Here is a 15,789-nt window from a genome sequence, read left to right on the forward strand (position 1 = left end):
TTTCAAGTACATAGAAGAGTTTGATTATAATGAATATTCCTAACAGAAAACAAATTATTTACATAGTCCTTTATTAAAATGCAGCATAGAGCTTTCAAAAATGCATATATACATACATTTTGCCCGACATGATTCTCAGTGTTTGGGTAATATTATAGTATTAATGACTGCTTTGAGAGAAATAGTTGTTTTTATACGCTCAAGGGAAGGTTAGAATTGTGCTATTGCCCGAGGCGTGCCGAGGGCAATAGCCCAATTGTAACCTTCCCGAGAGCGTATAAAAACAACTATTTCTCGAATATTAAAGCAGTCATTAATACTTTTATATGCCGAGAAAAAGTCCACTTATGACACCCTTCTTGGCCTTTTTTCTTTTCATGAGTGTATCTTTGAGAGTAGACTAAAAAATAATATTTTTTTTTTGTTTTTTTTTGTCAAAGATGGGATTCGATCTCTTGCGTACCAACGATGATGTGACTAAAATCACAACCTTAGACCGCTCGGCTATCGCGCACTCATACCATATCTAGCAGTTTTCTCTGATATATACATTAAAATGGATTGAAATCGGCTTCGCGTGCTGAATGCTTCGCCGTAGCTCCATTAAACGGGCCCTTCTTTTACTTTTGCAATGCATTGGCACGAACTTAGATCAAGATCTATCGGCAGATGTTGTTTTTGGAAGTTTATTTTCGTCTTCATGTCAACAATGCAAGATAAAATTGTCGGTAAGATCGATCGAGATTCAATTGTATTGAAATTACCGACCAATTCATCGCACACGTACGGTATCCTCGATCGCTCAGACCATTTTTTAACATGTATACCTATGGGTGTTTCACCAAGACTGAACTACTTTCCCGGTAACCATGGTTACTGGGATTTTAGAACTATTTTTTAAAACTATTACATGGGTTTGGAATTTTACCGGGAATTTTACAGGAATAGTTGAAGTTTATGAATGCAATTTCGACCAATCAGATGGCTGGATTTCTTAAGTGAGGTATATAATTGTTGTTCTTCTCGTTACCCCCTTTTCCCATTTCTCAATTAGTGATGAAGCGCCCCCATCCCGCATGACCCGCCAATGTGCAATGTACGAAATGAATGCAAATTCGCTTTAGATGCAAATATAATAGTGTCGATAAGACTTCAAACTTGTCCATAATATAGAAATTTTAAATACACACAATTTGTATATTATATACAGCAAGTCAACATATTCAACTAAATTGTGCTTTTGAAATGATATTTGCTACTACTTCTGGTCTCAAAATTAATAAGTGATATTTTATATTAAATATTATGAACAATACACATCAATAGAATTCTAAATATGATACTTTATACACTTGTGTTGTAGGTGCAAATTTGCTCAGGTGCTTCGGAATTATTGCACCACCGTACATTCCACGGATGACCAATGGGCGTGAGAAATAAAAACTTTTTTTTGTGGACAAGCTGACCTTACTTTAAAAGCTTGAGGAGATAATGAATACTTTACTTTACACGTCATTCTGTAGATTTACAAAGAACCTATATTTTGTTATGACATGGTATAATGATGAACATCACTTCAATTGAATGAGCTACTTACAAAAGAGGAACACTTTCTTGGGTATAATGTACATGACTTTGTATAAGATTGATAACAACAATGTCTGTCCGTTTGCGGACCCTAAATACGTTTCCAGTTATTTCAAGAATTTCACATCCTCATCTCATAAAAATACATCCCTTACCATGCGAAAGGAACATCGCGTATATACACTACAGCCTGGGATTATGCTATCTACACTCTATGGCTTGTAAAACTACCCAATTTTATAGTAACTATAAAATAACAATATAACCTCAAAGACAAGATATAGACAGTTACAAGGGGGCAATAACATTAAGGATAGGGGGTGGGAGGGAGGGGTAGGGTGTACTGGAAGGGGGCTGATCGAAGATAACACTATATTATTATGACACAGCTCATAATTTCCTCTCTAGTCCCACGCTGATGTAATGGGCCTCAATCTTCATCGAAGTTCACTGACGGATCAGGCGATAGAAAAACCTGTAAAATGCCCCTACAATTATTCTGCGGCAGGACAGTGCCCCTTCAAAGAAAGACTTGAACTCGTCCAGCTGTACATCGGTCAGTTGAGTCGAGCCACCCCATGCAGCAAGTTGACCCAGTGTCAGCACCAGTGACGTCATATTGAATGTGGACTTGTTGGTTTTGCTATAAGTTTCAAGCGCTTCCAGCGAAAGACCTAGTTTGTAGTCGTGCACAATGACAGCTACTTTTTTCTTTCCTATTTGATAATAGAGGTAGAAAAAACATGGCTTTATTGGTAGCAGGGTTATTATTTCCTTCATTTTTTGTTTAGATTGAAGGGCTACTCCCTTGCGAAGGTATTTGCTCTCTATTAGTATTACTGCAGACACGTTGTATTTTTTTCCTCATAATTCGAGGGAAAAACGATCCCATCAGATTTTTTTCTTGGGGAGGTAACCCTTCGGTCGAACCAGACAGGGGCGGATCCAGTCGGCGGCGATGGTGGGGGCCCAATTCGTGTGAGAAAAAAAATAAAAAAGGTAAGATATCATCTTTTTTTTCCTTCTTTTTTTTCCTTCTTCTTTCGCAGGTAAAATTGTCGTTACCATCTTGTTTCAAAACTTTTTTGGGGCCAGGGTTGGGGGTCCGAGCCCCAATGCCCCACACTGGAACCAGATAACAATTTATTGAGGCCTTAGATGTATGTCGGACCATGTTCATTATTAATGAAGAAGAAGAAAATGAACAAGAAAAACAAAAATATCAAAATATCTTTACAAGGAATAAAATGAGAAAAAACACAGATGAGCTCGAGAAAACCTTACCCAAGCACCTCTTTGCCTTGTACAAGAACTTGTGATAGATTGAGTTGGATCCGAGTTCGGAGCAAAAGGGTCCCTTGATATCCATAGAATGACACAGAAGCAAGGCGTCAATTCCACGGAATTCGAATTCCTTCATGTCTGCCATGTTGTAGGGAAGAGGCATGAACATCAAGTCCGCTGGCTCTACCACGTCTGGCATATTCTCGGTGATATGTCGGATAAGACCTTGCACGCTGTCTTCCCCAGAATTGCTGCAGACAGCAATGCTCAATCGATTCTGTATGCAATGAGATATAAGATGGAAAAAATAAGATATTATATAGAATCATGATTGCCACATGATCATATCACTGCACTTTTCAAACGCATTAAGATACAAAGACGAGTTTTTGTTTAAATAAACACCGCTTTTTGTTGGTTTGTTCTTCTATAAACAGTAACAACAACAACAACAAATTAAAGCCCCAGAGACATTGTGTTATCAATTTTATTTATGATGTCATGTTGTCATTGTTTTTATGCTGATTTTACTTAGTCTTGTATTTTATTTAAATGATTCGTTATTTATTCATCACGATACCAGTCAGGTAACAATATCTAACCTCTCTCTCTCTCTCTCTCTATCTCCTTTCCTCTGAAACGATAATTCCAAAATAATGTGTTTGTTTTAATATTATATTAGGTGACCAACTTGTCATGCAGTTGATTATATCATACTCAAAAATATAATATATTGTTTGAATTGACACGCATAATTATAAAAAGCATCGCTGCCTAATTTTTTTTCTAGAAAAATCGCTTATTTACTACTTTATTATATTTTATGAAGGTTAGATGCCTATTTTGTTTACATATGTATTGATATTCTATTTAAAAAACGAGGTATGAAGGTCAATCTTTAAAGGGAAATCTGAGTAGCATAGTCGCGACGGTAATGTATTGACATTTTTTCACATTTCAAATCAACTATTTTGTATTTCGTTTTATTAATTTCTTATGTATTCTATTGTTTTTATTTCCTATGTACTTCTTTGTTTTTATGATTCGTTATGCTACAGAAATGTACCTTGATGAATTTCAAGTCATACGAAATCAAGATAAGGCATAAAAAACACAGTTGGCATGCAGTGTAATAGTGCAATTAAGGAAAAGCAGTATTTTTGTACACCGTAACATTTGTAATATTCACGTGACTACGAAACTTTGCGTGATCTCGTCCGATTTTCGCAATATTATAGTCTCGAAAGTCGCGGGACACTTGAAAGGCGATTAAAGTTGCGATCCGCAACTTTAATTCTTCAAAATATCACGATTGAATGAAAGTATCAGTTGGGCTAGCTTACCTTTGATTGTTTACAACCCATTTTAATCGACGTGTGAGTATATAAAGCGTAAAAACGTTCAAATTCACGTTACTGCAAAACAAGATGTGAATTGATCAGAATCTCGGACTCAGACAGTCTCCAAATATCCCATCTGCATCTAGCTGTTCCAGGACACATGTACGAACTCCAAGTTTATACAAAATAACTGTTTGGTAAGAGAATAGAATCGTATCATATCCCGCACGCAATCTACATCACATGATGATGATGATGATGTTCTTTGTGTTGATTATTGATCTTTCTCAGCGACGGCCCGATAAATTCTCCTCCATATAATTCATGCACCCTCCAAATATCCCATCTGCATGCATCTGTTCCATGCAATGAACACCAAGTAAAAATAAATAAAAAAACGTTTCACATCACATGATGTACTTCTAATTTGTTGATTATTGATCTTTCTGGAGCGACACGACGCGACGGTCCGATAAATTCTACTGCCCTGGGAATACTTCCGCTCTGCCCGTATGTCGCGTCTCCGTCAACAGATCTCTATATGTCTTGCAGTGCTCTGAGCATTATAATTTATGCGCGGGCGCAATACTCGGGGAATCCCCACCGACTAGACATTACGTCATGCAACAACAATCCAAATCATCCCGCTCGGGCTGATCATGTGAACATTGTGTGATATCGAGCACCATAAAACCATGAACCTACGTATAGCAACAAAGATAGAGCAGTGGCGAATCGGTGGGATGAGGGGCGAAAAAGTACTCATCGAGTTGTCATATAGACATTGACAACTATAAAGCTGTGGCCTGGCGGCTAATTCACATGTTTTCTCAATGATTTTTCTGATGACTTTTTTGCTGTTGCTAGCCTGTCCTCAACGGCACAGAATGTAATTCGTTTTACTCATCAAATTCAATATTCACAATGCTCAAATTATTTCTATAGTCATGTGAGACTAAATTATTGTTGAGCAACAATAATGTGTATGTGCACAAGGGTATACAATAGGCCTATGAATATTCTGCATATAGGAGAATGCATGTTGCAGTGCATTTTTCTCCATAACATTATAGTCCATTGTAACCATCCAAAGTGGTGCATTCTAATATCGGAGATTGTGGTTCATGTGAAAGTGAAATAATGTTCCTGCTGTTCAGGATATGAGAGAATAATCATCACAAAGGGAAACCAACCTTTCTCAGATGGTCAAATTGGGTAATAACAAGAAAATCAGAGAAGGGGGGGGGGGAGGGTTGCTGAAAGTTGGAACAATATCTGACAACCACTATCAAACACAGAAAGGAATGCATGTTTAATTGGTGTGATCACATTATGTATGTGAATCGGTAAGTTGAGTGCGACTGAAAGGGATAACTCTTGCGATCGATCGCAACTTATTTGTGATGGATATCAATCGCAACTATAGTTGCATAAGAGAAAAGAGACCGCAAACTTGTGTTCAATTAGAGGACTAATTGTGATTGATTTGGATCAATCGCAACTCTTTATTCGACGAGGCCCTGATTGAACAATTCATGTTTTCATAGTCCTAATGTCCAAGTTATAAAAAGTTTCCATTAAATCAAAATATCATCCATTCCAGTTTCAGCAAATTTTCCTTCAGGATCAACTAAAGTATTATGCTTTAGATTCTCCCAAAACCAAAGCTCCTCCCCAGTTATAACGTTCTAAAAAATATATAGGCCTTAACAACATTTTTTCAGTCGTTTTTAGTTAATTCCTAATGTGACAGTTTGTCTACAATGTAGTACATTTTTCTTAAATTATTAATTTCTAATATGAAATTCCCATATAATGATTTCAAATTAAAAACTTAGCTTTCCTACTTTTTTTCTCTGATTTCATTCATATCTTGATTTTTCTCCCTTCCTTCCAAGCAACTTACTGCAAGGCTTAGATTGCCCTGTAAGGTTATTATAGAAAGAAACAGAAGATCAAAATGGCAACCTGTTACAGAGAAAAGTAGTATAGGCTAATTACCAATACGAGGACTATAAAATCTTTGCAGAAGAAGAAAATAACACGGCACAATCTTACTTTGATATCATGTTCTTTCTTTATTTTCAAATGGATTGTCTACCATGATTAAATAATTCGATAAAGAAACATTATCAATTAGAAAATATTATTATGTATTCATATTATACATATACATTTATCCATAGGCCTACCTATTCATATCATACATAATTATATAATCAACAGTATTCATTCACCTTCCACATATATTCAACTTTATTTCTAGAAAAGTAAATAATCCCATGCATTCTTTGTTAAGAGCACTGTCTCCATGCAAATGTATAAATAAAACTACATAGTCCAACTAACGATTGCCATTTTGTTCATATGCAAATAATCGTATCACAAAGTACTAAAGGAAATGCTAAATACAGAGATATATTAAATGCATATTTTACCTTGAAGAACACTGAATTTATTTCGTTGCAATATATACAAATGTACACTTACAACATACAACACGTATGCAGCTGCGTAATAATGGAAAGAAATATGGACAAAATTTCCGATTCGGGAATCTTTTTTGGTAATGCTATCACAGCTCCAATTACAAAGAGAGAAGAAGATCACAGCTTGGCCCTGTTTCATGCACCTAGTTTCATGTATGAAGATCACTTGCCACAATTCTATACCAAATTTGCTTCCAGCTAATGAACTTTGCTGATTTTAGTAGCTTTTATCAATTTCGAAGCTTGTCACCGATGACATGTACATGTAGCTAGTTGCATGAAACAGGGCCCAGCTGTGAATTATCTTTCTTTTATAACGAAGGATACTGGGGTCTCCTGCAAAAAGAGCTACCTCTATCAAAGTTGAAACACAACCCTAAAATTAAACGCAAGCTATTTTTTCATCCAATCATGAACTGAATATTGAAGATTTGCTTTAAAATGTTAATCAATCCCACTTACACCAAACTTTTTTTTTTATATACAGAAGGCTCCTGATGTTCATTTCAGTCATGTAAAAAAAGTTTAGATGATACAATGGGATTCAATGTAGTAACAAAAAAAAAAATTTCTTTTTGCTTCATTATGAATTTCTCTTCTGTTCACCTCGTGAATTTCAGTATGCATGAACATAATCACAATGCATTTAATTATATCATAATATGCTTATCATATTCTTTAAAATAAACAAGGGAAACGCTCTCAGTGGTCTCGCCTGCATTACGCAATTCGATATGATGAAAAATTGAGGTTGGGACATTATCTATAGGCAGGGTGGCCCATTAGCAGGCCCAACAAAATGAAATCATGTGAATATGATCAGCATTTTGAAATGTATATTGACTAAAAATCATCAGAAAAATTATTTACTATAATTTGTACCACGATTGATAACTGTAACGGAATATGAACAAATAACAAAAATTGTTTTATTAATTCTCATTTTAAGTCTACTGACCTAAAATTACCTTTGACCTTGACTTTGTGACCTGGAATTTATGTCATATGATTTGTGATACTTGATAACCCTTGTGTACAAGTTTCATGGAATTTGAATAAACGCTTTTGAAATTATGTTAAAAGTTTAAATTCTTGATGTTGATGCCAGAGCAAAGTCTAAGTTTGCAGACCTGAAATTACATTTGACCTTGACTTTGTCACTTAAAAGACTAATCACATGATTGGTCATACTTGATAACCCCTATGTTCAAGTTTCGTGGAATAGGAATGTATACTTTCAAAAGTATAACAGTTCAAAATCTTAACCTTTGGGTAAGTTTTGATTTCGATGCCACAACATAATCTAAGTTTGTTGACCTGAAATGACCTTTGACCTTAACTTAGTGACCTGAAATTCTCATCACATGATTGGGGATACTTGATAACTCTTTAGTCCAAGTTTCATTGAAAAGGAACTTATACTTTTAAAATTATAATAAAAATTCAAAAACTTAACCTTGGGTTAAGTTTTTGATGTTGACGCCGCCGTCACCACCACCGCCGTCACCGGAAAAACGGCGCCTATGTCTCGCTTTGGCTACGCAGACAAGACAAAAACGTTTTCTTCTTGAAATTATGGTGTTCTCATGCAACACTTACAATTGTTTTCAGAACAGGAGATTTACATACCGGTAGTTATTTAATGATTTAATTAGAACAAATAACATTTCAAAGTACACTCTCAAATCTATCATACAAGTTTTCAGTCTGTTTTCCTATTTACCTGTATAATGAGAGAAAAGTAAAAAGTCAAAATGTGTGAAAGAAAAATCCATCATTATTGCATATACACAGCAGCATATTTCATATGAAAGCTGGTACATGTATATTCGATCCTGAGTCATGTCATTAGGTAGGTGACATCAAACGTCAGTCCCAAGACTAAAGTAATATATGTCTACATGTACATCTCATATAATAACAATAATAGTAATGATAGTGGAATCTTGTACTGTAACAGTGCTTTTATTTCTATGTTACAAAACCACATACACTTTATTCGAATAAGAGGAGGAAGCCCCAGGGTATTGTAACGAACCAGTTCGCCACAATTTAAGTTATCTTGCAGAAAACGTATAGGGCGCAGTAAGCTTTTGGGGCCTAAGGGCTCAGAGCGCGATTACGGACGCACCATGCGTAAAGCAGCTCTCAGAGCGTCTCAGAGGCTATAAATACCAGTATTTCACGGCAGTTTCGTCACTTCGACGCTGGCTCTCGTCTTGGTCAGATAGCGAACTATCCGCTTTGCTCCAACTGAGCTAAAATAAGGAAAAGGATTGGAAGCGAGAAATAGAGTTCCTACAAAAGGCAATCCCTGCCTTTACTACTTGTTGAGATTAATCCAGGTAATTGGCACCGACATGTCGGTGTTAACTATGATAACGTGTTGGAGAAGTTGACTTAATATGTTTGTATTATTAAAGTATACAGTTAAACAATCCATCGTTTCATAACGTGTTATTAGTTGAGTCTCCATAGACTGACGTAATATAACCCTCTCATAGAGAATACACATCCGGCTATCCAAAACACCTCTATTCTCCACACTCATATACTTTGGGAAAACGGAGCCACGTCAGGGCCTCTAAACTACAAGCCAAATAGAAACCGCTCGCATTAGTCAGGATGGCAAATTCCTCGCCAGATGACGGTGATAGAGGCAAGGGACAGGTCGGCCCTCCAGCATCCAGGACCCGTTCTAAGATGGAGGGCCGTAACAGTATTAATCCACCTGCACAAGTATAACCCAATCAGTTTAACCGAGAGAAGAGACATATATATATATATATATATATAGAAGCCATTCTATGAATTCCCCAACCCTCCAGCTCATTACATTCCACTTATATTGTTCCTCGTTTGTTCTACTTCATTCATCACACGTGAAAGCATAAGATGAAAGATGAATAATGATAGTTTATATGTGAGACACACATATCAAAAATTAGTGATGATGATTATTATGCATTTTTTTCTGAGTGTTATTATTTTTTGGGGGGTCGCATCAAATCGTCTCGCGTGCCGCGTGCGACAGACATTACAGACTGAAGGTATAGGGTCCAAACACATAAAATAACAATTTATTAACTTTAAGTAAATATCCACAAAAACAATCCTCTTAAAAATCAAATCAATATCATATTCAAAGAGAACATATAGACAGATAACCCAGCATACAAAACAATTAAACAGCATAAAGATATGTTGAGAGAATGCATGGTTAATGATATTATACACAATGCACTTAATTTATATCTCTTAAAATGGCGCTTTATAGATGAATCTTGTTTTAGCATAATCATTATCATGATTACTATTACTATTATCTTTATTATTATTATAATCATCATAATCATTATCATAATTATTTTCAATGTTATTTTCATTATTATTATCTTCATTATCACAATTATCATCATCATTATAAATTATTATTATTATCATTGATATCATTGCAATTACTATTATTATCATTATTATTAGTATTATTATTATTATTATTATTATTATTATTATTGTTATCATTAATTACTACTACATGATTATGACAATTACATGATACAAATTCCATTATGCATTTGCAGCGCAAATTTAAGGGGTAACAATATAAAGCGCTTTGAGAGGGCCTGCAGTCCTGAAGAGCGCTATAAGAATGAGCTAATATTACTATTATTTGTTTTTGTCAAGTCTGCGAAAGCTGTATAAAAACTACTAAAACAATGTACTTTATCTTACTTTGCAACAAATCTACTACGCTAAGAAAATCATAAGCACTTTTAGCAGACTGAGGTAAATGAAATCTAAAAATATCCGATACATGCGTGCAGGCTGAGAGCTACATCTTTCAGGATAACCGATTGTGATATACATACCACTCCATGTTGATCTTTTCTCGGGTCCTAGTATATTTGCACATTAATTCGAGTACAATTGGAGCTTAGTTCAGACATTTGAATAGAGTTGGATGTCTGGGTTGAGAAAAAGTCCTTAACAGAGCTTGCACTTGTAAATTTGGACATTATTTTAGGGTCCATTTCTCCAGCATAGACTATACCAATTGGATATCCTTTCCAAAGCTTTTCGATGGATGGATGACCGACAAGTAGCTTGCTGGAATAAGCAACACACGGGCCATTCTCAGAATAAAAGAAATGAATGTATATGCCAAAGGCAAAGGTATTGCTCCGGTGTTTTATCATGAACTCAACGCTTTGGATGTGTTGTTCCAATATTGGCAGTCTATAATACTTAGCTTCTTTTCGTAGCTGCTGAAGCTCACTCGATGTGATGTCATTGAGGATTCCTCCACGTACTAGGTAGTCAGCAATATGATGGAAGAGACTATTGTTCCTACTGATGACGTAGTTGCCTTGCGTGTCTTTTGGAACTGGCTTCCCTCCATCCAACATGTCGGTGAAGAAAGATTCTTTTTCTCTCATCAACGCCTCTCTGGTCATCATATACGTGCTCCTGGTGCCACCCGTACCGACCGCAATCCCCACTTCAATACGTGCCGACATACCTGCAGCTTCTCTTAAAGCCAATTCTTTAAGCGCCTCGAGCAAAAAGAAGCCTGCTTCACGTTCCAGTAAATCGAACTCGTTAAATCCCCGTGGTAGCACAAGTTCGCCACACCTCATGAAATTCAGGACATGGCGAAATATCTCGCCGTCTCGGTCAATCAGGTAGTTTCCTTGGGCATCTCTACCAGAAGGGATATCACTGTCTAGCATGATGGCAAAGAAACTGTTCGGGTACCGCGTCAGGGTGTCCCGAGTTGTCAGGTAGATCTTACCGCCAAGGCGCCAACATTTAAACCAATTTGATTGTCAGATTGCCGTGCAGAATCCATCTTTCTTTTTAGTGGTAGCATTTTCTACTGGTACCTCCTTGTTTAATGTTCGATCTTTTCGCTGCGACAGCCCGATAAATTCTTCTCCATATAATTCATACCCTCCAATATGCCATCTGCATCTGTATAACACGAAAGGGACACGAACACCAAGTTTAATACCCGTATTGGTAAGAGAATCATACCCGGTGTTTTATAACCCGCGCGCAATCTGCATCACGTGATGATGATGTACTTCGTTCTTGTTAATTATTAATTTTTCCGCAGCGACGGCTCGATAAACTACCCTGTGAATGCTTCCGCTCTGCACTTCGTGCCCTGAGCATATAATTTATGCGAGGTTGCAATATCGGGGAATCCCCACCGACTAGACATTACGTCATGCAACAACAATCCAAATCATCCCGCTCGGGCTGATCATGTGAACATTGTGTGATATCGAGCACCATAAAACCATGGACCTACGTACCAGGGCTGTCAACTTTGGGGAACTGCTTCGAGGAAGACCGTATGAATTGTTTGGGGGGCTCAACAGGGAAGGGGGAGGGGGTGTTGAGTAAGAAGGAAAAAAATTGTACACTATACTGTATAAGAAAGGAATACATTTTGTATTGTTGTGATCCCATTATTGTATGTGAATCGGTAAGTTGAGTGTGACTGAAAGGGATATAGCTCTCCAGTGGGTACTCATTATAAATAGCTCTTATACAATGATATGCATGTACCTATATGATATAACAAGATTTAACAATTCATGTTTTCATGGTCCCAAACTCCCAATGGCCAAGTTATAAAATGTTTCCACTGTAAACTAAATTATCATCCATTCCAGTTTCAGCAACATTTCCTTCAGGATCGACTAGCACACGTTGCTACAGGTTCTCCCCAGTTATTAAGTTCGAAAAATAATTATAGTAGGCCTAAATGTACATATTGAATTCCAGTTGTTTGGTGTTTAACCGAATGTTATAGTTGTCATACAATACAGTACATCACACTGAAATTATTAATTTTCCAATATGAAATTCCCATTTAATGATTTCAAATTAAAAAATATCACTTTCATATTTTAACGTAGAAAGAAACAGAAGATCAAAATGACTGATCATCAATAGGAGTACTCTGAAATCATTGCAGAAGAAGGTAATAACACAGCACAATCTTACTTTGATATCATGTTCTTTCTTTATTATCAAATGGATTGTCCACCATGATTGATTGCAATTGATATTCGATAACGTTACATTATCAATCAGTAAATATTCTTATTTATTCATATTAAACATATATATTCAACACTATTAATTCATCTTCTACAATCTCCGTATATATTCAACAGTATTTCCACCAAAAAAAATTCCCATTCAATTTTTGTTAAGAGCACTTCCATGCAAATGTATAGATAAAACTACATGGTCCAACCAACGATTGTCATTTTGTCCAAGGAGTGCTTTAGCCCACAGATCAATTAGATATGTAGGTCCTGACATTTGGAACGCTTTGCCACAGGAAATACGAACTTGCAATAATCTTGTGTTATTTAAAAAAAAACTAAAGGAATTATTTCTCTCCAAATATGCTTGTTAACTTTTGAGGCACATTATGTTTGTGCTATTTTTTGTCAAGAAGAGGTACATTAAGGGACATGATTTTGTATTTTGTTTTATTTTTGTAATTACAGAATGCCTTAATTTAAGCCATGTATTATTTAAACCTAATAATTACCAGCTATTATCTTAGGGGCGTTGCGCTTCAAACATTTATGTTTATGCATTGTTCCTACTATGTATTATTATTATATATTGTAACTGACTTTTATTATCTGTAAACAGTTATTTTACATGGTGAAAAAATAAAACAAACAAACAAACAAAATGAAAATCATCTTATCACAAAGTACTAATGAAATGCTAAATACAGAGAGATATATTAAATGCACATTTTCCCATGAAGAATGCTGAATTTGCTTCATTGCAATATTTATGTTCACTTACAACATACAACATGTAAGCAGCTGCGTAATAATGGAAAGAAACATGGAAGATATTTCAGATTCAGGAATCTTTTTTTTTAATGCTATTTTTGCTTTATTAATGCTAAATTTGTTTCATGATCAATTTCTCTTCTGCATGAATATATTTACAAGGTATTTTATTATAATATACTTACTGTATTCTTTAAAATAAAAAAAATATTCTTCCTGAAATTATGTTGATATTATACAACACTTACAATTGTCTTAAAGATAAGAAATTTACATGATACGCACCGTGTAGTTATTTAAAGAGAACAAATGACATTTTACGTACATTCTCAAATCTATCATACCACAAGTTTTCACTCTGTCTGTTCTTATACATGTACTTACATGCATAATGACAAAAAAGTGAAAAGGCAAAATGTGTAAAATTTGTTCATTAAACGATCTATCCACTCTTGTTGAAGCTGTTTATGCAACTATCGTACAAAGTCATCTGAGGCTTTGTACGATAGATGCATACCGTATAGCCACAACTCAAGGGCGGATAGATTGTATATCGTATAACTCATGCACATGCATCATTTGTATAATAAACCATTGTCATAATCAACCTAGCAACCATTCTACAACATCTCTCTTTCGTTGCACATAAAACCCTGCGCACTGGAAACATCTATACCAACATCAACCCTGCAACCCAATTCACATGCCTGCATCTCAACAGTATGCATGTACATATAGAGTACCGAAGCTGTGACGTCATCAAAATCTATTTTTAGAATTTCTCAATTTTTTCTTCATTTTCCGAAAGAACATCAAAAATAATGTCCAAATGTCGAAAACCAATTGAATATGTTAAATATTGGCTGAGATATGACCATCTGAATAAAGATACTCCCCATAGGAACTCAGTGTTATATGCTCTGGCTCCTAACCATTAGGAGCCAGAGCATATAACACTGAGTTCCCATAGGACATATATTCATTCGGATGGTCATAACTCAGCCAATATTTAACATATTCAATTGGTTTTCTACATTTGGACATTATTTTTGGTGTTCTTTCGGAATATGAAGAAAAAATTGAGAAATTCTAAAAATAGATTTTTGATGACGTCACACTTCACCACTCTATACAAAGACACTAATCATATACACCAGCAATGCAGCATAATAATCACATACCTCAGAATATTGGAATTTGATAACTTTGTACAATTTGGTAAATTGCTTTATAAAATGAAAAGAGAGAACCTCTTCATATTCTGGATATACAGGTGTACAGACATAATTGTGGTACACAAATTCAAGATTTGGTTTGCTGTGCCACTAACAAAACAAGAAGAGGTTTAATTGCTACATGTACATGTAAATGATCAACTTGGGGGTAGGGGGGGGGGGGGGGGAGGGGGCAGCCCTTTCTATGGCCACTACAGAAAAGGCCTAACAATTGTCTTACAACATAAAGTATAACAGTTAAAAATTTGGAACAATTTGGCACCTACTTTGTTAAAAGGATTGAAATGAGAAATGGTCAAGTTAAAAAAATTCAGCTGCTGCTATTACTTAGCCTGATACAGTCAAACCTGCTTTAATGACCACCTGTCTACAAAGGCCACCTGTCTACAAAGGCCACATTTGTTATTTCCCTTGAAAAAGTTTTCTTATTGAAACATGTACTAAAGGAACCTGTATACAAAGACCACCTGTCTACAAAGGCCACTTGTTGTGTTTCCCTTGGGCAGTCGTCATAGACAGGTTTGACTGTACGACCAGACCATTTGAACATACACGGTATTTACACTGTACATGGCATTTATTTCAGATTGCTGCTACAAACTGTCTTTACTTTACAATTTATTTTCACTCCCAGCCACTCAAAATGTATCTGATGTGTATCTATATTTACTTCACACAGCTAGGGAATGTTCTTACCGTTTATATTCAATTTTACAAATAAGACACATATATTGCAGTCATATTGGCTTGACGAAATCTTCATAATGCTTAGGATAATACCATTATCATCATCCCTATTATCATCGTAAGTGTCATCGTCTCCATCATCATCATTCATCATCATCATCATCATCATCATCATCATCATCATCATCATCATCATCATCACCACCACCACCATCATCATCATCATCATCATCATCATCATCATCATCACCACCACCACCACCATCATCATCATCATCATCATCATCATCATCATCATCATCTTCATCATCATCATCATCATCATCCTCCT

The 15,789-nt window shown here is 35.7% G+C and overlaps 2 protein-coding genes across 2 annotated transcripts; both read right to left on the reverse strand.

The window, feature by feature from the left end:
* Window positions 1-1,694: 1,694 nt before the first annotated feature.
* LOC105440498 lies at window positions 1,695-4,278 on the reverse strand. Its single transcript, XM_030999355.1, has 3 exons — window positions 4,215-4,278; window positions 2,872-3,148; window positions 1,695-2,303 (listed from the first exon to the last, which is right to left on the reverse strand). Exons 1-3 carry the CDS (start codon window positions 4,233-4,235, stop codon window positions 2,035-2,037), a joined length of 567 nt encoding a protein of 188 aa, XP_030855215.1. The 5' UTR covers window positions 4,236-4,278; the 3' UTR covers window positions 1,695-2,034.
* A 4,604-nt stretch (window positions 4,279-8,882) lies between these two features.
* On the reverse strand, window positions 8,883-11,433 carry LOC100893997 (BTB/POZ domain-containing protein KCTD6-like). Its single transcript, XM_031000081.1, has 2 exons — window positions 10,949-11,433; window positions 8,883-8,958 (listed from the first exon to the last, which is right to left on the reverse strand). The coding sequence occupies exons 1-2, from the start codon at window positions 11,431-11,433 to the stop codon at window positions 8,883-8,885; spliced, it is 561 nt and encodes a 186-aa protein (XP_030855941.1).
* Window positions 11,434-15,789: the final 4,356 nt, after the last annotated feature.

The sequence above is a fragment of the Strongylocentrotus purpuratus genome, unplaced genomic scaffold (genome assembly GCF_000002235.5).
Source record: "Strongylocentrotus purpuratus isolate Spur 01 unplaced genomic scaffold, Spur_5.0 spur5_contig_861, whole genome shotgun sequence".
Classification (NCBI taxonomy): domain Eukaryota; kingdom Metazoa; phylum Echinodermata; class Echinoidea; order Camarodonta; family Strongylocentrotidae; genus Strongylocentrotus; species Strongylocentrotus purpuratus.

Bases quoted from the DNA above. Each gene is read 5' to 3' on its own strand.
- LOC105440498 (XM_030999355.1), bottom strand. From the start codon at position 4,235: ATGGGTTGTAAACAATCAAAG. The intron at 3,149-4,214 runs GTAAGCTAGCCC...CATTGCATACAG, and splicing joins TGGGTTGTAAACAATCAAAG to AATCGATTGAGCATTGCTGT. The intron at 2,304-2,871 runs GTAAGGTTTTCT...ATTATCAAATAG, and splicing joins CAAGGCAAAGAGGTGCTTGG to GAAAGAAAAAAGTAGCTGTC.
- LOC100893997 (XM_031000081.1), bottom strand. From the start codon at position 11,433: ATGCTAGACAGTGATATCCCTTCTGGTAGAGATGCCCAAGGAAACTAC. The intron at 8,959-10,948 runs GTATTATAGACT...TCCTTATTTTAG, and splicing joins CAGCTACGAAAAGAAGCTAA to CTCAGTTGGAGCAAAGCGGA.